Source organism: Rhinopithecus roxellana, chromosome 21 (assembly GCF_007565055.1).
Source record: "Rhinopithecus roxellana isolate Shanxi Qingling chromosome 21, ASM756505v1, whole genome shotgun sequence".
Lineage (NCBI taxonomy): Eukaryota > Metazoa > Chordata > Mammalia > Primates > Cercopithecidae > Rhinopithecus > Rhinopithecus roxellana.
Window position 1 is genome coordinate 39,444,626 of NC_044569.1, and position 21,960 is coordinate 39,466,585.

The window sequence follows — 21,960 nt, forward strand, 5'->3', positions numbered from 1 at the left end:
GGCCCGAGTGCAAATCTGACTTAAATGCAGGTTTGGAAGTCGGCTGCCGCCCTCAGTCTGGGTGTGTGGCGGCTCGAGTGCGGATTTGACTTAAATGCAGGTTTGGAAGTCAGTTGCTGCCTGCAATCTGGGTGCCTGGTGGCCGGGCTGCCTTCCCCCGTCGTCCCCATGAGGTCCAGGTCCTGACCATGCTTCCAAAAGGTGCTTGAGTGTTTGGCTGTCCTCAGTTGAATATCCAGGAAGGAAAATTCATTTGTGTCACGTTAGAGAATGGGAGAAGTTTGGGCTGCTCCAGCTACAGAAGCCACCCCAGGAACACCAGCCCTGATCTTTACTGTGCACCCCACAACCCGAGATCCTCTCAGGGACAACCCTGGGCTCCATGGCACCCAGCGCTTTACACCCCTGACACACGCCCCTAAATCGCTTGTCCGGGTAAGAAGCAGTCGCCCTCCCCATGGGGCCTGGAGACATGTGTCTGAGTGTTGCAGCCACTGCTGACCGAAGGTCTTTTTCAGAAGCGATTCAGTTGTGCGGGTGAAGAGCCAAGGAAAGATGGTCCTCACCCCTGTCCTAAGAGAATATTTCAAAGCATGAGAATTGACGTGTTGGTGATGTAACAAAACCGGAAGCCAGGGTGCTTCCGAGCGTCCAGCTAGGGGCTGGTGAAGGACGTCACCTTCTGTCCACTTGATTGATGAGATGTGGGGAACCATAAAATGTTGGTGATTCCCATGAAAAAACGCTCATCCCGACTTGTAGTTAAATACATGCTGGATCCCAGACAGTGCAAGTCCCAGCCCAACTCAGGCCTCAGACAAGCCAAGTCACTGGCCGACCATCCCAAGCCAGCCGCTGAGGGACGGCAGTGGGACTGTAACTCGGTGCTCCCTGGAGAGCACATGGGTGCAAGTACTTTGGTGCTGTTTGTCAGGAAACGAGTTCTTGAGAACTAGTTGGTGTCACTGACAAAATGTGAGGTCTGATGGGTTATGTATGGAAGGCTGAGTCCAGCCGCCATGCAGGGTTGGCTTCTGCAGCGTTTCCCGCATGCACGGTGATGTCCCAGGTGCAAGGGTGGGGGTGAGGGGCCGTGAGTACCCCTACACACAGCTCTACAGACACTGGGGAGACCCCAAGCCAGAGTCCAGCCAGGTCAGCCTCCCGGGTCTCCTGGATGCCTCAGAGAAAGAGGGAAGCCCAGGGCTCTGGTTGGTTTCAGTGCCTGCCCTCCGCTGAATCTCCCGCCCTGGGCTGCGACCTGCACAGGGGCAGCCGCTCCGTGTGGGAAAGGCTTGGCACGGGGACCATGGAAACGCCTGGTCCGCTGCACACAGTGGGTGCTGAAGAAATAGGAAGCCTCGGTTATCTATGAGCAAAACATGCCCGTGTGTCCCCAGCAACACTCAGGACCTGAGAACCCGGCTTTGTCAGTGTGTGCTTGGCTGTGGGCTGCCGGGACTGGGGGCAGTTGTTGAGTCTGAGCCCACAGGAGACGCGCTGGCCCACAGGTGCGCTGGGACGGCCGTGGGGACCGGAAGGTGGACACCTGGCCCGTCCTGCACTGTCCAAGCAGGTGCCGTCCTCTGCCTGAAGTCATGTGGGATCATTCACTCCATTGCTGGGCCTTTCCCAGGAGAGAAAATCTGTTCTATCCCAAACCCACAGCATCTTTGTCGCCAGGCATTAGGGTGATTTGCTCAACTGTTTATCTTGCCTGTGGCCACAGAGGTTACCAACCAAATTCTAAACATCTGCGGCGCCAAAAGTTATTCTGAATTCTTTGACCCCCCAAAAGTATATCCTAAACCCAAACACCCCCGCTGCACCCCCAACCTTGCCATCTTTCCTAGGAGAGGTCACCAGTGGTCACAACCTGCAGACGCCTCCACCGCCACCACACGGGACAGCCCGCATCCCTGGCTTGGATGTTGTAATCCAGGCTGTAGGGACACGGACGGGCCTGAGGTCAGAGCTGGAGTGGGAGTTACCACGGGTTCCCAGCTGGCAGAAGCTCAGCCAGGTGGCACCTCCCACCTCCGGGCCCCAGCCACGTGTGGGTGCTCCCCATTGCCCTCCTGGGACCTCCAGTGAGTCTGTGGCCTTCGGGAGTTTAGGCTGTGGAAAGCTATGTGGAGGAGGCCGAGCCACCTCTCTGCTCCCCGCTGTCTGCTCCCAGACGAGGCCCCCCACGCCGAAGGTGCCCTGTGAACGTACAGACAGGATCGCGAGCTTCAGCTGCCGTGGGCCCTAATGGCTGTGGGATAATTGGCAGGGAGCAGTGTCTCTTGAGAAACGTGTGTCTGGGGTGAGGTTAGGTGATGGTTGCAATGACATGGTGTGGTTTTGGGGCCCCATGGGCTCTCCATGGTCAGGATGGCACCCGTGTTGGCTTCCTGCCGGTGGATGTGGCCTGGTGACGCCCACTGTGAGGATCCTGAGCGCTTTGGAGGGATGGCTGTGGGCAGTTTCCGTGCCTGCAGAGCTGCACGTTCCCTCTGCGCCCGGCGGCTGCTGGGTGGCCTGGACGGTGTGAGCACCCACGTGCTGGCTGGAGGCCGGGACAGACTGTGCTCCGCCCACTGGAGACCTGCCCACTGTTGGTGGAGGTTTGTGGCTGGAGGTTGTTTTTCAAAACCCATTGCTTCCTTGTACATTCAGGCTGATTTTTGGCTCTGTAAATTGATTTTTTCTTTTAAACTCAACATGATTAAATTAAGACCAGTATAATTAGTTATAGATTTCATGACTGGGATTTGAAGCATTGAATTCACTGAGAACATTTTTGCAACAGCTTTAAAAGCTGGTCGCCAAGTTTTTTCTGCACGTGGGCAGACGTCACAGACACCGAGTCGTGTCAGCTCACAGAGCGAGAGCTTTGCGGATGCCGAGTTGTGCTGAACAGGGTTCTCCGGAGGTGCAGGATGAAAGGGGGTGGCTGATTGGCAGGAGTCAGCTCACCAGGTCCTGGAGGCTAGAGGCCTCGCGCTGCAGTCAGCATGCCGGAGACCAGCAGAGCCTGGGTCTGAGTTCCAGCCCAAAGACCAGCACCGAGAGACCAGGAAGAGCTGCGGTTTCCGTCAAGCCTGGGGCAGGAGAAAGGTCCCAGCCTGTGGCCGGGCAAAAGGAGTCCTTTGCGCTGGGGAGGGTCAGCCTTCATGTCAGGCACAGGCCTCTGGGGTCTGCCATGGGAGTGATCTGTCCACCTGCACCTGTGTGAGGCTGAGCCTTACGAGCTGACAAATCGCACCTCCCAGCAGCGCAAAACGTGCTTGTGTCTGTCACAGCCTGTCCTGTGGGCGACCCTTGGAGTCCTGACTGGCTGCACGGCAAGGACAGATGCAGGGTGTGGACGGGACGTGGGGTGTGGCCTGTCCCTACAGCTGCAGAGTTGTCCTGGACCTGAGCACTGGGTGGCAGGTTCTGCTTTCAGAGCTGATTTCTTCAACAAGAGCAGGCAGCGGGGCTCCCTAGGGCAGCTGCACTGGGCCGTGGCCCCTTCCCATCTGTGTGGTATAACAAGGGCTGTGTTAGGGCCACGACAGATCCAAACCTGGGGATCTCGGTAGACGTCAGGCACCCCGTCTTTCAGCAGCATCAAGTGGGCAGTGCAGGACCAGCCAGTGGCCCCGCGTCCCAGGAGGCTCCCACACCACCATTCTCCACCCAGGGGCAGAAAAGAGTGGGGAAGGCAGCCCCCTGTGATGCCTTGGCAGAGCCCTGCGTCCGTCTGCGTCCCATTGGCCTGAATGTCTGCGGCACAGAGGGGCGAGTAGCACCATCCTAACCCAAAGGCCACAGGCCTAGGCAAAGCTGTGGCTGCCCTTTACCAGGGAGGCAGGTTCCAGTCAGCAGTCTCTGCCACTGCGACATTGGCAGCAAACTCCTGCCAGCACTGAGTGAAGACCCACAGCAGATGTGTCACCAGGGCCAGCTGCTTTGGGGCTGCATGATGCCGCTGGGCTGAGCTCTGGGAGGCGGGCAGGGCCCAGTGATGGCAGCAGTCCTGTGCCTGCGGCCAGCCGCCCACCCTTGCAGCCCTTGGCACTCCTGTCAAGGGATCAGACCCTGTGGAGGCTCGTGGAGGCCTGCAAACAGCAGGGCCTAGAAACCCACTGGGCAGGGGATGAAGATAAAGGGCTGCGTTTTCTGCTCTGCTTCCTGCACAAATTTGATGGGGAAAACAGAAGATTTGTGTTCTGGATTTTCACTTTAGTCTGGAAAAAAAAAAAAAGCTAAAATCTCTGATATAAAAGCCTCAACGCTTCAGTATTTTTTTTTCTTTCTGAGATAGCGTCTCGCTCTGTCACCCAGGCTGGAGTGCAATGACGCAATCTCAGTTCACTGCAACCTCCACCTCCCGGGTTCAAGTGATTCTCCTGCCTCAGCCTCCCAAGTAGCTAGGACTACAGATGCGCCACCACGCCCGGCTAATTTTTGTGTATTTTTAGTAGAGACTGGGTTTCACCATGTTGGCCAGGCTGGCCTTGAACTCCTGACCTCAGGTAATCCACCCACCTTGGCCTCCCAAAGTGCTGGGATTACAGGTGGAGCCACCGTGCCCAGCCAATTCTTTTTCCATAAAATCCCTCCCAAGTCTCCGGTCTCTCCTCTTGCCACAGTACGAGGCTCAGTCGGGGGTCTGGCTCAGTTCTCAGACCCTGAGTGTGACCCGCGCTCCCGTCCAGCTCTGGCTCTGACAACGGCAGGGCTTGAAACATTCTCTCCATTCTGAGCCTCATCAAATGCAGATTCTTCAAAGCTGTTGAGATTAAGTTGAATAATTTATGTGCCTTGCTTTGGACAATGCTCAGCACACAGAATCAAACAGCGGGGTCTCGCTCCCCTTTTGCAAACAAGGGAAGCGAAGGCTTGTGTGGCCCCCTGTGTGGTGGCCGGGGGGAGGGTGTGTGGGGTGGGGACTGCCACTCCGTGAGCTGGCGTGCGCTGTCCTCCTCTGGTGACACAGCAGGAGTGGTCGGTGTGCAGAAATAGTGGGGAGGTTCACAAAGGGCCCTGCTAGGAAGAAGCCAGGCAGCTCTGCCAGTGGGGCCTGGGGACAGGATGGATGGCAGGGTAGGCCAGGGTGGTTTTGGAAAAGGCAGCACTTGGGCAGGAAAACAGGAATGCGAGTTCTCACTTTGGGTCTGGGTCCCACGCTTGAGGCCTTCGCTGGGGACTGCCCTCTTCCAGCCGGCGTTTCTCTGCCTCCTGTCCGTCCGTGTCACTTGGGAGACTTCACCTTTCTTCTTCGTGGACTTTGTTTATTTCTGGGCTGTTGTTTTTTCTCAGTTCTGTGCCCTGCAGGGGTTTTTGTGTGCTCCCCACCTCCCCGGGCCTCCCCTACACTCCTGTTCCCTCTGTCACTCCCCGTGCTGACGCACAGCACCGCTCCTGCCACCGGCCCCTCCAGCCATCTCGGGTCAGTCTTCCCAGCTCCTCTGCATAGCCACCGGTCCCTCTGAGCACATGCAGGCCTGCGCTTGGCCTGTGTGCAGCTGTAAGGGGCGTTGGGGAGCCCGGCGCTAGCTGTCCGGGCAAGAGGCCTGGACGGGAGCATTTTCCTGGGAGCCCTGGACAGGAGTGTTTTCATGTCCTCAGTGTCTGTTCGCAGCATCTGAACTTTGCGACGTGGAAAACAGGAGTCTGGGAGGAAAGCAGGGGAGGCTGCAGAGCGCTGTGGTTCGATCTGGCAACAGTGTCCGCTGAGCTGCCGCACTCGGCCGGGAGGCGCCTGGGACTCGGCGGGAGGGGATTTAGCCCAAAGAAGGCAACGGCTGCGGCGTCGAGGTCCAGCCTGTAAGAGGCGCAGGCCTCGCTGCTGAGGGGACATCCTTGTCAGTGACATGCTCACGCCCAGAGGCCACTGAAGAGTCAGACACGTTTTCGGGCAGCTTCAGGGCCTTGACGAGGACATCCCGAGGGCAGCCGCCTGCCCCAGAACCTCCCAGCGGGAACAGCTGATGTGGTTACAGCCTCAGGTCAAGCGTGGGGTCGAGAGGCCACGCAGGGCTGCTCTCCTGACTGCCTCGGGAATCCTCGGCCCTCACAGCTCCACCCGCCTTTCCCCATCACGGGCTGAGGTGGGGATTCTGCTTCTGAACTGCCTTTTGTGGGCAGATTGAAGAAAAGCTGCGTAGTCGCTACAATCAGCCCCCTTCCTCTATGCCATCGGTCATAGAAAATTTAATAGAAAAACTATTCTGGTCACTATAATAACAAAAATATGAAAGGCCTAGGAATAATCTTAGCAAGAGAGGTTCTGCGTCTACCGGGAACAGCCCTGGCAACAGCAGAGGCGTAGAAATGAGTGAACAGGGTACACCTGCCCCGAGGGGGGAAGCCACTCCCCAAATTAACACACACACTTCGCGTCAGTCAGCCTCCTGGTGGGTGTTTTGGACTCTCACAAAATAATCTTTAAAATCTAGAGAAATGTGTACAAAGATGAGCCGGTGGATTCTGGAGAACAAAGAGAAAAGTGCAAAGCGGGGGGGCCCAGCCCAGAATCGATTCTCTCCTACTGCACAAGCTTCCCTGAAACATGGTGGGTTCAGATGGCAGCTGTCTGTCTGCGGGTCATTCTGAGGCTGGGTTTGGGGTTGGCATGCTCTGTCCTTGAGGCGTCAGCTGGGGTCTCCAAGGTGGTGGCTGGTGCGTCGGAAAGGCCCCAGCCAGGCAGGTGTGATCGGGCTGGCACTGCAGAAAGTTGCAAGGACGCTGCTTGGGCATTTGGCGGGGCTGGGCTGGGCACAGAGCACCTAATGGAGAGGGGTCACCCAGGGCGTGGCCACTGCTGTGCCGGCTGTGGCTCCCAGGAAACAGCGGTGGGAAACCAGCGGCCGAAGGACAGGACAGGGGCTGCAGGTGCCGAGCTGTTGTTCAACCTGATTGAATTCTAACTCATGACTTGGAACCCTTCTGTCCCGGGAAGGATGCCCTCTTCTGCATCCACAGGCAGCGGTGCCCTCGGCGAGTAGCTTGCTCACCTGTGTCTGTGGTGCCGGTGCCCTGAGGGCAGGGTCAGCCCCTCTCTCGGCACAGCCCGGTGAATCATCAGCGACACCCTTGGCACCGTGAGTGCTTGCACCTGCAGACCACACGGGCTCGCTCTCGGGCACCAGCCGTGCCAGGCCCGGGCCACCAACTCCGTGCCCTTCTTGCAGACACCTCTCATGGTGTTTGGCACAGAACACCGTGCTCAGAGGAAACCTCAGAATATGCTGTGGTCAGGGTCCCTGGGACGGCCAGGCTCATTTCAGCCAGGGGAGGGCGAGAGCGCAGAAGGCCGAGGGGAAGCTGTGCTGATGTTCTCCAGACACGAGGGCACAAAACGAGTTAACACAGGCTGAACAGGAAATTGAGTTGACACGTGTGCTTCCGTGCAGATAATTCCAGACGGGCACATTCTAGGCAGAGGCTGTTGTGCTGCTTTGAAACAGTTTGTTCCCTGATATAGATTTAATATTATTCTGCTTTTCTATCTTCATTTGACTGCAAGAGGCCTTTTCTGTAGATGAGTGAAAAGAATAAACCTCAATTCAGTTCAAAGTCAAACTGTTACAAATTCATAGTTAGTAAAATGAGTCAATATTTTCTTTCAGTACTTAGGGAGCTAAGGGTTAAAGTCTGCCTGCAGAGTTGCTGCTGACCGAGTGACCCGTCAGTGAGGCTGGGTCCCTCCAGGGGCTGGCTCCAGGCTTTCGGTGGCCACAGCTGTTTGCCCAGTGGACAGGTTGGTGGAGGAGAGGAGGCGTCCAGGAGATACACAGGCAGCAGCGAAGGGACACAGAAGACTGAGGATTTGACTACCTCAGACCCCAACAGGAAAGTCGTGAGCTGCGGGGTCCCTGCACGCTGGGCCATCCCCTGCCGTCAGGGACAAGCGTACTCAGCCTTTCCTGACTTCCTTGTTCTCATACCCCCGTCCCCCCGCCTCAGAATCAGCCTCGTTCCTGGCAGGCTGAAGCCGTGGAATCTTCTATGCCCGGAATTGAGAACAGAGGCCCAGGAGCACCCACACCTGGCATCTCTGGAGCCTCGGGGTGACACGTGCAGCTGCAGCTGGGTTATTGGGGGAATGTGGCTCGGTTCTTCTGTTTACTGTCACTAGGAAATGAAAGCAGGTTGATGCCAGGGCAGACACCATGTCAGCAGAGACCTCACCTTCTCAGAAGGGCTCCCAGCCCACTTAGTTTTTCAGAGGCGGCTGGTCACGGTCCCTCTGCCTGCTCAACCTGGCCCCACTCCATCCTCCCCTGCCCTTGACCACCGGCTGCACGCCCACTCCGCCTGGCACCCAGGTTCCCGTGGCCACATCCTGAGACTGTTGTCAGAACAGCTGTGTCTACACTGTCTGTCCCACATTGTGGTTCCTGATGGCACCGGCACTGCCGTGTAGTGTGGACATGCCTGTCCCGTGTCGTGGGTCCCGATGGCCCTGTTGCTGCCGTGTGGTGTGAACATGCCAGGAAATGTGTAAATGCCTGGGAGGAAAAGCTGAACCCTCACTAGTCCCATTACACACAGAGAGCCACAGGAAGGGTTCTGAGACTGCCTTTCTGGTCTTTTCCTATTGACATATATTTTCTAGTTGAGACATCAGTGTAGATCCTGCCTGGTGACCGGCTGCTTCGCACACAGTGTGCGGAGGACACGTGATGCCCCAGATCTTCCCCAAGGGCAGCCCTCCTCACAGCTATGCTGCATTGCTCCCCTTGGCAACACCGTGACTTATTCAGCCGGCTCTCCTTTCATACAGAACATTTAAGTTCCTGATTTTTTTTTCTAATAAAAATACTACTTGGACTTTTGCTTGGGTAATGGATTGGCTACATCTGTTGACCTCCTCTCACTCCTTGAACCCAACTGAAATGATCGTAAAGGGAGAGAAGAGTGTAAATCCACAAGGACGGTGCAGATGGGAATGGATTCAGTGACCGACGGGCACTTTCCGCATGAAGGAAGATGGCGGCCGTGGCTGTGGAGAGAGGCCTGTGGGAGATGCCGGCAGCCCACCATGGGCCGCTCTGGAGGCTTCTGGTATCCCGGCAACTACGGGAGAAGCGGGCTGGAATGGGGACGAAAATGGGCGGTGAGCCCAGCTCCTGACTCCCCCGCCTTTATACCAGCCCCTGGCCTCATGCTGCCTCCCTGGAGACCCGGCTGTGGGGGTCAGGCCCCCGGAGGGTGGCAGCGTGCCAGGCTGCAGGAGGCATTGAGGGAGAACCTGCTCATGGACCCCACCCTGCCCGGGATGGTTGCAGCCAGACCTGCAGCCCCTGCAGGAGCCAAAGGGCCCGTCTGGCAGAACTGGGCACCTCAGAGGGGAGAATGACATCAGCTGGTGCACGGGGCCTGACTAACGCCAGCACTGCCTGGACATTGGCAGTGAACCCAGTGGTTGACAAGCCCCACCCAGGCCACAGAGCGTCCAAGCAGCCGTTTAGCGCCCCCGTCTCGAGGAATTGAGGCACACTGGTAAAGAATGGAGCCTGAAAGAAGGAGAGACATGGGGCTTGGGGAAAACACAGGAAGTATCAGGAGCTACAATCAGGGATGCCAAGAGGGCGGAGCAGGGCTGCGTCCATGAAACAAGAACAAGATGCCATGAAAAAAGAACCGAGGACAAAGAGGAGCTCTCAGAAGTTAAAAATGGAATTCCCCTAATCAAAAAAGAGTAGCACACATTTAGGAAAGAAGATACCACTCAAAGACAAAGATGAAAAGGCAGGGAAATGCATCGCTGGGAGGTTAATCCAGAAGTCCCGCTCTGGCCAACCAGGGTTCCAGAATGGCGAGAATGAGAAAGGGTGTTATGGCTCAGAGAGTGGCTCAGAATTCAAGACACCGGCCTTATCCCCACCAGTGCCTGAATCCCCCACGCTGAATGGAAACGCACGCATGCCAAGGCATCTCATCCTGAAACTTCAGGGAACAGAGAATATTCTAAAAGCTTCCATGGTGACAGGGAAGAAACGAGGTCCCACCAAAGGCAGAACAGCAAGGGGCCCCCTGGGTGGTGGGCAGGTGGCACTAAGCAGTTCTGGAATGAAACCATAAAACTTCAGGAGAAACAAAACATCCTGTGAGAAAACAATGTAATTGTAGAGCACGACTCGGCTCAGCAGAGAGCATGTTCACATTTTCTTTCTTTTTTTTTTTTTTTTCGCTCTGTCGCCCAGGCTGGAGTGCAGTGGCCGGATCTCAGCTCACTGCAAGCTCCGCCTCCCGGGTTTATGCCATTCTCCTGCCTCAGCCTCCCAAGTAGCTGGGACTACAGGCGCCGCCACCTCGCCCGGCTAGTTTTTTGTATTTTTTAGTAGAGACAGGGTTTCACCGTGTTAGTCAGGATGTTCTCGATCTCCTGACCTCGTGATCCGCCCGTCTCGGCCTCCCAAAGTGCTGGGATTACAGGCTTGAGCCACCACGCCCGGCCTGTTCACATTTTCTTAACACGGCAAATGCTCATGACTTATCTGACCCCAAAAATGGGATGTAACAATGTCTGCAGGAAAGAGGTTACAGTTCTAGTGGTTGAAGGTGGGGTGTGTGGAAGACCCAGATTCTCAACTCTACAAAGTCACCAAAATGTAGAACATTAATATGCCAATAAATGGCCAGCTCAGCATTTAGAAGTAGGGAAGTAACTATCAGAAGAAATAATCAGAAATTTAAAAATTATTCCCACTGGGACTTAAGAGTGGGGGATGGGAAACTGCCTTTTCTTATAGGCTGTCTAGTGTTAATCAAGTTTTTTAAAAATTATATGTACAATTACTTTGACAAAACAAAAATTAGGCCAGGTGCTGTGGTTCACGCCTGTAATCCCAGCACTTTGGGAGGCTGAGGCAGGTGGATCACGAGGTTAGGAGATCGAGACCATCCTGGCTAACATGGTGAAACCCCATCTCTACTAAAAAGAACAAGAAAATTAGCCGGGCGTGGTGGCGGGTGCCTGTCGTCCCAGCTACTCAGGAAGCTGAGGCAGGAGAATGGTGTGAACCTGGGAGGCAGAGCTTGCAGTGAGCTGAGATCGTGCCGCTGCCACAGAGTGTGCCACAGCCTGGGCCACAGACCGAGACCCCGTCTCAAAAAATAAAAGAGAAAAAAAAAACCTTCCAAGAAGAAAATTCCAGGCCCAGATAGTTTCAGTGGTGAATCTAACAAAAATTTAAGGAATAAACAACACCAATTCTACATGGTCTCTTCCAGAAACATACAAGAGGAGGGAATCACTTCCCAACTCATTCCAAGAGGCCAACACTCCTCTGATACCAAACCAGAGACAGGACAAGGAAAGAAAAAGACCAGTATCTCCCACGAACTCGTGCGAAACTCCTCAACAAAACATCAGTAAATCAGGGTTGGTAAAGACATTAAAAGCACAGCACATCATGACCAACTGAGGTTTTTCTCAGGAAAGCAAGCTTGGTTCAGTGTTCAGAACCAACCCGTGTAATTCACAATATTAAGGCACCAAAGAAAAAATGCCGGCTGTTCATCTCAACAGATGTAAAAAAAGCATTTGACTAAATTCAGTATCCATTCATGATTTTTAAAACACCACTTTCAGCAATTTAGGAATAGAAGGGAATTTCCTTATTCTGATAGTGAATATCTACCAAAAAACCTACCGCTAACAACATGCATAGCAAAAGATGGAATGTTTTCCCACTAAGATTGGGACCAACCCGAGGATGGCCGCTCCCCACTCCTAGCCAGCACCGTGCTGGACGTCCTAGACAGAGCAGTGAAGCGAGGAAAGTAGAAGGCATAGGAGAGGAAAGCCAGGGAAGAGTACTGCCTGTGTAGAAACTCAAGAAACCCACAAAAAAGCTGAAGAAAATTAAGTGAGTTGCTAGCAGCGAACAGTTGGAATTCAAAATTTTTAAAGTTCATTAATAGCAGCAAAAACCATGAATTGCTTACATGCAAGTCTCACAGCCTAGGTCTAGGAACCATCAACGTGCTGAGAATTACAGAACCATTGATAAAGAAGACCGAAATCAGCGGAAGGCCTGCGCTGCTCATGCGTTGAAGACTCAGTATGACTATGTCCACCCTCCCCATAGTCCGTCTCCAGATTCAACGAAATCCCATTCAGAATCCCATTTTCTGCAAATATCTACAAGCTGATTCTAACATCTTTATGGAAAGGCCTAGGAGCCATTTTGAAAAGGAAGCAGTTGGAACTCACACTGCTTGCTTTCCAGATTTGCTCTGAAGCCACAGCAGGACAGTGTGGGGAGAGGACAGGTGTGGGGCCATGGACACAGTCCAGCAGTAGAACCACATGAATGGGGCTAGCCGGCTTTTGGCAAAGTGAAAAGTCCGGGCATGGAGAAAGACTCGTCAACAAATGGGGCTACAACAACTGGACTCCCATATTTAAAAATACACAACCTATGCCTTACGTTTTATACAAAAATGCAACTCGAGATGGACCATGGACCTAAACATAAAACAACATTTAAAACTATAAAATTTGTACAAGAAAACATAGAGATGGCCTTTGCTGACGGAGAGTAAGGAAGGAGTTCCCAGACGTGGCATCAGATACGCGATTCATGAAAGATGAAAGTAGATAGGCTGCACTTCATTAGAGTCTAAAACTTTTGGCCTAGTGAGGGGGCTCAGGCCTGTAATCCTGACACTTTGGGAGGCTGAGGCGGGAAGATGACTTCAGCCCAGGAGTTCAAGACCAGCCTGGGCAATATAGCGAGACCCCCATCTCTATTTAAAACATTCTTTTGACTTTTGTCCACAAAAGACTGAGAGAATGAAAAGACAAGCCTCAGACTAGGAGAAAATATTTGTAAATCACATATCTAATGAAGACTTGTAATTAAACTATGTACAGAACTGTATAAACCAACTGTAAGAAAACAACCTGATTTAAAAAGGGATGGAAGTTTTGAACAGACACTTCAGCCAAGAGGACACGCCTATGGGCAGATACAGCCTGAACTCTTACCAGGGAAATACAAGGTTAAGCCGCAGGAGCTGTCACTCGGACGCTGGGAGGGCCCTGATGGAAGAACCAGCAGCAGAGCAGCGTGTGTGGCCAGACGGCTCAGGCCCTGCAGGCCGTGGCGTGGCGATACCACGGCGGAGCGTGGACACCGGGCACACCTGCGCTCATTGCACACCAGCACCCATGCCCAGGACGTACCCATGGGAAGGACAGCGTGTATCACGTACAGAGCGAGGGTTCAGCCACTTTATTCATCACAGCCCAGCCTGGAAGCAGCCAACACGGACGGCGACAGCCGCTGCCGGATCAACCCTGGGGCATCCACAGTGGGCTGGCTCCGCAGTGAAAAGCAGCAGACGGTGGGGGCCCGGGACAGCACCAGTGAGCTCGGAGGGCGCGACGCCGAAGAGGCCAGGTCAGGAAGCCACGCTGTGATGGCCTGTGGGATACCTGGGAAAGCCAGGGGTGGGGTTGAGGGCCGGGTCTGTCCCTGAGGCAGGGAACTGCGGGTTGGGGGAACTGTCCTGCGTCTCCGCGGTGGTGGTGGTTCCAGGACGCTGATTTGTGCATTCCCATAAAGCCGAGCTCTGATGAGCCAGCAGGTCCTTTTGCATCAATCTTTGGGCCCATTTCTGACATTCCCTGACAATTGACTCCCCAAAATAGAACTTCCAGGTCAAAGTGCGCGCAGTCTTTGAAGGCTTTTAAAATACGTCAGTACAGAGTTTTACGAGTTTATACCCCACCCGCCCGGGCCACCTTGGGTCCCAGAACCTTGGCTGTGACTGTGACCCATGGGACACTTGTCTGCTGGGGACGGGGCTGAATGTGTGTGGCTGCTTGGGGAGCAACTCAGCAGCTTCTAGTAAATGTTGAAGAGGGGCCTGTCTGGTAAAGGTGAGGATCTGCTTGTATGTCTGAGAAACCAGCTGTTCCACTTCCAGGTGTCCTGAGCAAACGTGGCCCGTGAGCACACGGCGTTCCCAGCAGGCGTGTTTTGGTTTTCGCTTTGGTGATAGTGGATGATGCCATTTACAGGGCCTGTCCTGGCGGCTGCAGCCCCCTCTGCCATTTAACCGGCGTCACCACAGGCATGTCCGTCAGGACCCCGTGCAGCCCGCCCCACTGACCCCCAACTCGGGTGTGCCTGGGTGGGGACCATCCCCTCACCCCCGTCTAGTCAATCCCCACATCCTGACGTTTCTATCCCAACCCCCACCCTGCCATCTTTTCTTCTCCCAGTGCCTCCCGGAGGCTGGGCCCTGTTCTCCCACCAGCCTCCCGCCTCCAATTCCGGTGGCACAGGCTGACCTGTCTCTACCAGCATGAAGCCAGAGCTCAGCTCCCCAGCACAGCACAGAAGCTGCAGGGCCTCCGTCCTCATGCCCCTCCCCATGCCATGTCCCTGTTCTCAGCCCTCCTCCCGCCCCTCCCTGTGGGCCCCACACCTGCACCCCCAAGAGAATTCTCCCCATTTAGGCCCCTCCTAATGACAAACACTTCCATTCTCAGTCCTTCAAGGAGGTCCTCAGCTCTGCAGCCCCCACCACTGCTGGATTCCCATCCTCTGGTGAGAGCACCTCTGTGCTAGCACCCACCTGGCAGGGACTGGCTGGTTCCCCTCCTCAGCTCCCCCAGTGGGATGGAGCCCCGGCCACTGGGTCCCTGGGGGAGAGCCAGGCTGTGATGTCCCGATGCGGCAGAGGAGGAGGGCTGGATCTGGGCCTGGGCGCGGCAGCTCCCCGGGCCATAGGGCAGGAATTCTAGATTCTGGGATTTCTTTCATCGTTGCTTTGTGTTTTCTACCTAGAGCTGAGAAATGCTTGTGGTTTCCAAAGTGACCAGGCACACCCGAGGCGCACAGATGCATGGGTTCATGATCGAGGAGCCACGGGGGCAGGGGTCCGCCTGGCTCTGTGTTCCTCAGGGGGGCTCATCCTGGGGCCCAGGAACTTGGGACCGGTTTACCCACAGGTTCCTGCGCATGGGAGCAAACTCGCTTTTCACGTTCATAGAAACAGCAGCATGCGGGTCGGTGATGCAGCCGAGACACCATGCCTGAAACCTGTGATAATCAGAGCATCCTGACACCAGGGCTGGGAGGCCCACACTGATCTCTGAGGTTGGGGTCCACTTTCCCTCCCCAAAGGAGCACTTGCCGAGCTCTTGGGGTCCTGCTCACACCCCTCACAGTCCCCAGCCCTGGAATCCGAGACCACAGACCCCACCCTGACAGCAGAGGGCGGAAGCTGCCAGCAGGGCCTGCTCTGCAGCCCCTGCCCAGCCCCGACCTTGGGTCCTGCACAGAGCATGGAACATCGTGGAGCAGCCCAGGGCTGCGGGGCAGAGTCTGAAGGTGCCCGCCCAGCCAAGGCAGGCAGAAGCCGGCCCTGGGACCCCACAGAAAACCCTGAATGTCTGTTAAAACGCACAAAAAAGCCAAACAAATCTGGAGGGCGGGGGCTGTGTGGGCCTCAAAACTGGGTGAGCCAGGCTGAATGTAGACTTTTTTTCTGACCTGATTTTTGGCCAAGTAGACCAGATGCATCAAATCTGATCAATCAGGGTCTGTTTTCTGGGTTGAAAGTTCCGGAAACGTGCCCGCCGACTGTCCCACCTGTGGCTCCACAGGTGGTCTCTAACCGTGGGCAGAGCCGGTCCAGGCGGTGTCTGACCGTGAGTGCAGCTGCACCCGGTCCCTCCTTGTTGTGGGCAGGGGGGCATTCAGGATACACAGCCCAGGCGCTCCTGCCCCGCTGGTCCCCAAGCCCCGCCAGGGACACTTGACCAGTGGTTAGGACAGTGCCCTGGGGCCAGCCTGCCTGGCTTCTGTCCTGGGTGTGCAACCTGGTGACCTGCCAGGGGACATGGGACGGGGACACACAGGGGACACGAGGGAGATGCTTGTGGGGACATGGGGACAGGGACATGGGGATGGGGACATAGGGACATGGGGACAGGGACATAGGAATGTGAGAGAGATGCCTGAGGGGACACAGGGACAGGGACACAGGGAGGGACATGGGGACAGGGACATGGGGGCATAGGGTCACAGGGACATAGGGACGGGACAGTCAGGGGGGGAGATGAGGCAGATGCCTGTGGGGACACGGAGGGACATGGTTGGGGAGCAACCTCTTCCTCTGTCTCATTGACCACACCCAGTAGTTAAAACTCCAAGTTGCCAGCTGAGAGCTCTGTTATTCCTCTACAACCTGATCATATTGCAGCTCCTTCTTATTGCTTTCTGAGAGTGTCTGACATTGTTCTGACCCCAGGAGGGCTCCTGCCAGCTGTCTTCTCCCCTCATTCCCCAGCACCCTAGCCAGCCTGCATCTAGGCTACATGGTCAGCAGATGCATGAATCTGCTAATTCACTCCACCTCCACCACTGATAGTGTTGAGAGTGTTCTTAGGTCTAAGCTTCTTCATGTTCTGTTGCAAATGAGGTCAGTTTCTTTGAGAGGAGATTACTTCCTGTATCTCCCTCCTGGCAGAAATCTCTGAGCCACGGATTTGGGGGATGGGGACAAGGGCAAGCCTCAGTGTGAATGACACCCTCCCTCTCTAGGAGCTGAGAGCTTGATGCAGGGGCGGCACCCTGAGACCCCATCGGCCTCTCCTGGCCTGGAATCACTGCAGCAAGGGCAGTCAGGCCCTATCTTCTCAGTGTGCCACACCCAAGGCCAGCCTCCCACCCGTGACACCCAAGGCCAGCCTCCCACCCATGAGTGGGGACTGGGCAGGAGGAGGGTGCCCCACCCTCCACCGGACTCCCCAAGGACCTAGCCCCAGGAGCTGAAGGCAGAATGTGAGATGGTGATGTCGGCCCCTTCCGGGGGAAGAAGCCCCCATGACTGGGAGCTGTGGGTGGGGTGGGGGTAGGAGGGCTGTGTCTGTGGCTGCAGCCATTCCACACAGAGTCTCCTCCTGGCCAAGCTGAGGAGGAGGATGCAGTCTTGACACAGATACCGCAAATGCTCACCTTTCTTACAGAATGTTCACATATAAATAGATGTTTCTTTGTTTGCTGTTTGCTCTTAAGACCATTTCCCAAGGCTTTAAAATAAAAGGTCAGGGGTTTAAACATTATTTTCACCAGTTTCCTGGGTCAGCTAAGGGCATCCGTTCTCAAGCCCGAAGTGATCACCATTAAATCTTGTTGGTTTTTCGTTTTGTTTTTGTTTTGTTTTGTTTTTTCCAATAGGAACTGGGCCTGTTTGTCAATATCCCTTGCACCCGCTTCCGTGGGTTGGCGCGGGAAGGGTGGCCTGGGGGACGCCTCTGGTCCTGGGGAAGGAAGGGCGCAGCGCCCCCGGCCCTCCAACAGGCCGGCGCCCCCAACCCCACGTCCCCTTTCCCCGCAGGGCGAGTGCTCCCCCAAGTGCCGCAGCCTGTTCGTGCTGGAGACCGTGTGCGTGGCCTGGTTCTCCTTCGAGTTCCTGCTACGCTCCCTGCAGGCCGAGAGCAAGTGCGCCTTCCTGCGCGCGCCGCTCAACATCATCGACATCCTGGCGCTCCTGCCGTTCTACGTGTCCCTGCTGCTGGGGCTGGCGGCAGGCCCGGGTGGGACCAAGCTCCTGGAGCGCGCGGGGCTGGTGCTGCGGCTGCTGCGCGCTCTGCGCGTGCTCTACGTGATGCGCCTGGCGCGCCACTCGCTGGGGCTGCGCTCCCTGGGCCTGACCGTGCGCCGCTGCGCGCGCGAGTTCGGGCTGCTGCTGCTGTTCCTCTGCGTGGCCATGGCGCTCTTCGCGCCACTGGTGCACCTGGCCGAGCGCGAGCTGGGCGCGCGCCGCGACTTCTCCAGCGTGCCCGCCAGCTACTGGTGGGCCGTCATCTCCATGACCACCGTGGGCTACGGCGACATGGTTCCGCGCAGCCTGCCCGGGCAGGTGGTGGCGCTCAGCAGCATCCTCAGCGGCATCCTGCTCATGGCCTTCCCGGTCACCTCCATCTTCCACACCTTCTCGCGCTCCTACTCCGAGCTCAAGGAGCAGCAGCAGCGCGCGACCAGCCCCGAGCCAGCCCTGCGGGAGGACAGCACGCGCTCGGCCACGGCCACCGAGGACAGCTCGCAGGGCCCCGACGGCGTGGGCCAGGCCGCCGACTCCGCGGACGCGCTGTGGGTGCGGGCAGAGCGCTGACGCCTGCGCCGCCGGCACGGAGATCCCCCGCCCCCTCCAGCTGCAGCGTCCGGACCCCCGAGGCGCGCCGAGGGGCGGGGGTCGTCTGGCTCTGGGGAGCGCCTGCGTGAGCAGCCCCGGGGCCTGACTCCCCTGGCGGCGCTGGGCGAAGTCACTGGCCTGTGTCTTCCTGCCCTGCTTCTTTCTTTGGATTTTTAATTTTGTATACCTAGATAAAAATAAATTTAGTAAGTCCCAGAAGTTCCACACCTACTGTGGATGACTTTGTCCCCCCTCTGACTTTTTCCTGCCTCCGGCCGGGGAGAAAGGGGTAGCGCAGCCATTGCCAGGCCCCCATGGCACCCAGAATGAGCACCCTACGGAAGGAGGCCCTCCGCATCCACCTATGCCCAAGGCCACATCACCTTCCCAGGGATGGGACAGAGGTTTGAGCCGACGCTCTCAGCACCCCCAGTGCCGCCCCAGTAACTGCCCTTTTGGTGGTCGGGGAAGAGGATTCCAGCCCTGACCTCTAACCTCCATTCCCTGACACCACCTCCCTAGGGAATCTTCAAGGCTTGACCTCAGGGAGGGTGACAAGGGCCTCCTGATACTCCCTCCGCATAAGGTTTGCGTGTGGCATTGCAACCCTTCCATGGCCGCCGCCTTCTGGGCCTTTCTGCAGGTGGAGAGGAAGGAAATTTCCACACCGCGCTGCTCTACACTCGTTCATTTTAATGAGTTCATCCAGGAAACGAGACATGATGGCCACGGGATGCCTCACCAGAGGGTCCCACTGTCCAGTACACAGCAGGAGTCTGTAGGGGACGCAGGTGTGGAGAAAGGGGAGACGTGCATGACCCCAGTGAGTGCCTGAGTGCAAGCCCCAGTCCTCCATAGCAGGCCTGCAGCAGCCCACCGGGACCACCTGGGGCTCAGACCCGCCTCCCCCAACAGCCAGGTCAGCTGGTGACCCAGGTGCCCATGACACGGTGGGTCCATGGACGCCAGGCACACAGCGCGGGTGGGCGTGGGGTCTGGATCTGCACTGAGTGCTGCCCTCTCACAGTGACAGCCTTGGGTCTTGCTCAGGAATGAGCAGAGCTTGGTACTGGTCTGACAGGCCCACGCAGAGGACAGCCCGAGGGGCCACGCGCCGAGGCCGGTGCCCCCTACTTGCTGCTTGTCCCAGCATTGCTGGTGACCCCCAAAGACAGAAGGATTCCTCCTGTGCGGTGAGGTGCTAACCATGACGAAGACCCCCAGAAATAAACCCAAGTTGTTCTTCCTCGGAGGGCCAGGTCAGAGGTGGGGAATGTCGGGGGGATAGGGAGTCTTGGACCTGTCCCTCCCCACTTTGGGTTGCATTGTCTGGCCAGGGAGCCCCGGAGCCCTCCAAGACCAGGGCCCACTAGAGGCCACCCTGGGTCACCAGGATGGGGGTGCCGGGCACTTGTGCTAAGCCTTCAGTGGTGGGAGGCAGAAGGGGGATGTGTGAACCGCAGAGGCCAGGGCAGCCAGACCCGTCTCTGAGGAGCCGAAAGGACCCCTGGGCCACTGGCCCACAGGCAAAGGGCAGTGACAGGTTGAGGGGGCTGGGCTGTCATTTGGGGGCCTTGGAGGAACCCGGGTCACACGGGAGCCTTCTAAGGTGGTCCAGGCTAAAGGGTGTGTCTGGACAGAGGCCAGGACCACAGCCAGATCCTTCCCTCTGCCCGGGGCCCACTCATACCACACGGGATCCACAAATGGTTTATTGATTCCAAGTCACCACACGGGATACATTCAGCAGTCACCGCGCCTGCAATCGGTGACATTTTAATGTGAGGCAATTACCGCTACAGACATCTTGCTTCATCTTAAAAAAATAAAAATTTTCAAAGCATCTCACAGGCCAAAGAGCTAAACAGGACCCTCACTCAGACATTCAAGAGTGTTTCCGAGGGAAACTCAGAAGGCAGCAGCGTGGAACATCTTCTCATGGCCACAGCCACGGCCCCAGTGTAGAGCTCAGGTGCCTGCGGGAACCGGCCCCTCCGCCCGCGGAAGGGAAGACGATGCCTGTTGGAGCCGCACAGAAGCATCCAGAACTCTGAGGACTGGGGGCCGGCTGCAGTCAGTGCAGGGCTGCTGACACAGTGTGACCTCGTGCTAAACTGAAAACGGGGTGGGGGCAGAGCGTGGGGTGACAAGGGTCAGACTGGCAGCTCCCACTGTAGCGAAACTGTGGGAGCCAGCACAAGGGGGTAGGCCCCGGCACTCCCCCTCAGGAATTTGCTTCAGGCCAAAAGCCCAGGACGGCAGGGTGAGGGGCCATCGGCCAGGACCTGCGTGGCAGGGGCAGCCCCTCCACTCCCTGGACCCGTGGCCGCCTCTCCTGGAAAATGGACATCAACGCTGTATCCGGAAGTGTAGTCAGCGTCCAGAAGGAAGGGGATCTCTGCCAGTGGAGCCCAAGGGTGGCGTGCAGGCTGCGTGTGCACAGCCTCGGCACGGCCCCCGCAGCCTTCGCCCATGAGGGCCTCCACGTTGTCTGATGGTCGCTGGCATCTGCCACGTCCCCAAGGACTTGAGGACCAGAGGCTCTAACAAGAGCAGCGTGAGCTACGCCTGGTGATGCTCAGCAGGGCTGGACACAGCATAGCCCCGCGGCGTCCAGGCCTGGTAGCCGCTCTCAAGGCCCAGGAAACACCAACTGCCAGAAAACCAGGAGCACAGTGACCCTGCGTCCACACAGCCGCCTTTCCACATGTACCAGGCAGAGAAAGCCCCGGCCCTCCCCGGTGCCAGACCCCTGGGCAGCAGAGGCCACCCCAGTCCAAGCAGGGTGTCTGGCCAGGGTCTCGCGGGGTCAATGGCTCCGCTCACAGGACTTGCAGGGTCTCCTGAGGTCACCCCAGCTTCAAGGTTTGCGGCTGCTGGCCCATGGGTCCACCTGGAGCAGGTTCCCGCAGGCCGCCTTCCGCTGCCCTGTGTGTACCTCGGGCTCAGACGGTGTTTCGTAAGAGGAAACGGGAAAAACACTTGCTTTTTATATCACCCTAAAAACATCCGAAACCCTTGGGCTCAGATCCACCCTGGCTGTCCCACCCCCACCGCCCACCCAGAGAGATCCCACAGAGGCTGGAGACCCCAACACCTGGACCCCGTCTTGCCCACACCTGCAGCAGCCACAGCACCCACCAGTGCCTGTGGCTGGCTGGCCCACATCCTTGTCCTCCTCACTCTCAGAGGGCCTTGGTGCCAGCAGGGTGCACAGCGTGCAGCGCCGGCTTCTGGGGGTGGCGGGCAAAGGCGTAGGCCTGCCCCAGGATGGCCAGGTCCACCAGCACCTGCAGCAGGCCACACACGGAGAACTGCAGAGGTGCGCCCTTCAGCAGGAAGTAGGCCGTCTTGAAGGCGTCGCCACTGGTCCACATGAGCACCATCTTGATGCTGTGGAGACACAAGCGGGCGGTCGGTGGGGAGGACGGTGACCTGGGGCTCAGTCCGCGGGGAGGCCTGGGGCTCAGGGGGCACCCAGGGAGTCGAGGGGACACCCAGGCAGTCCACGGGGTGACCCGGGGGTCAAGGGGATACCCTGGGAGGTTGGGGCCTGCCTGGGTGGGGAGTGCTGCCTTACCCCAAGGAGTCAGGGACACCCCAGGGGGCCAAAGGACACACCCTGACCCTGCCTGTCCCACACAACCCCGGCCCTTGACCTCTCTGTGGCCTCAGGAGCTGCTGCCTGGCTGGGGCTCCGGGGGCTCCAACTCAAGCACTGCATGTCCAAGAACAGCGAGACCAGCTCAGGTACAGCAGGCGGCAGGGGCGGGCAGCCGAGGAGGTCAGGGCCTCTGACAGCGAGACCAGCCCGAGGTT

The 21,960-nt window shown here is 57.1% G+C and overlaps 2 protein-coding genes and 1 long non-coding RNA gene across 10 annotated transcripts in view; 1 reads left to right on the forward strand and 2 right to left on the reverse strand.

Annotated features, from left to right (window-relative positions):
• The window catches only part of KCNG2 (potassium voltage-gated channel modifier subfamily G member 2), a 78,432-nt gene extending 60,083 nt beyond the window's left edge, over positions 1–18,349 (forward strand). For both annotated transcript variants that reach the window (XM_030925813.1, XM_030925814.1), the window contains exon 3: positions 17,344–18,349. In XM_030925813.1, coding sequence (XP_030781673.1) covers positions 17,344–18,120 — 777 coding nt within the window. In that variant the 3' untranslated portion in view covers positions 18,121–18,349. The remainder of the gene's footprint in view (positions 1–17,343) is intronic.
• On the reverse strand, positions 13,119–17,197 carry LOC115895471. The gene is made up of 3 exons (XR_004055653.1): positions 15,495–17,197; positions 14,575–15,041; positions 13,119–13,426 (listed from the first exon to the last, which is right to left on the reverse strand). It is a non-coding gene; the product is annotated as an uncharacterized LOC115895471 (long non-coding RNA).
• Positions 18,350–19,837: 1,488 nt separating the features above from the next.
• SLC66A2 (solute carrier family 66 member 2) overlaps positions 19,838–21,960 on the reverse strand; it is a 47,636-nt gene continuing 45,513 nt past the window's right edge. For 3 of the 7 annotated variants that reach the window (XM_010362018.2, XM_030925815.1, XM_010362017.2), the window contains one exon: positions 19,838–21,534. In XM_010362018.2, the coding sequence (XP_010360320.1) occupies positions 21,166–21,534 (369 nt within the window). In that variant the 3' untranslated portion in view covers positions 19,838–21,165. The remainder of the gene's footprint in view (positions 21,535–21,960) is intronic. The other 4 variants (XM_010362020.2, XM_010362019.2, XM_010362021.2 and 1 more) reach the window with 2 other exon arrangements.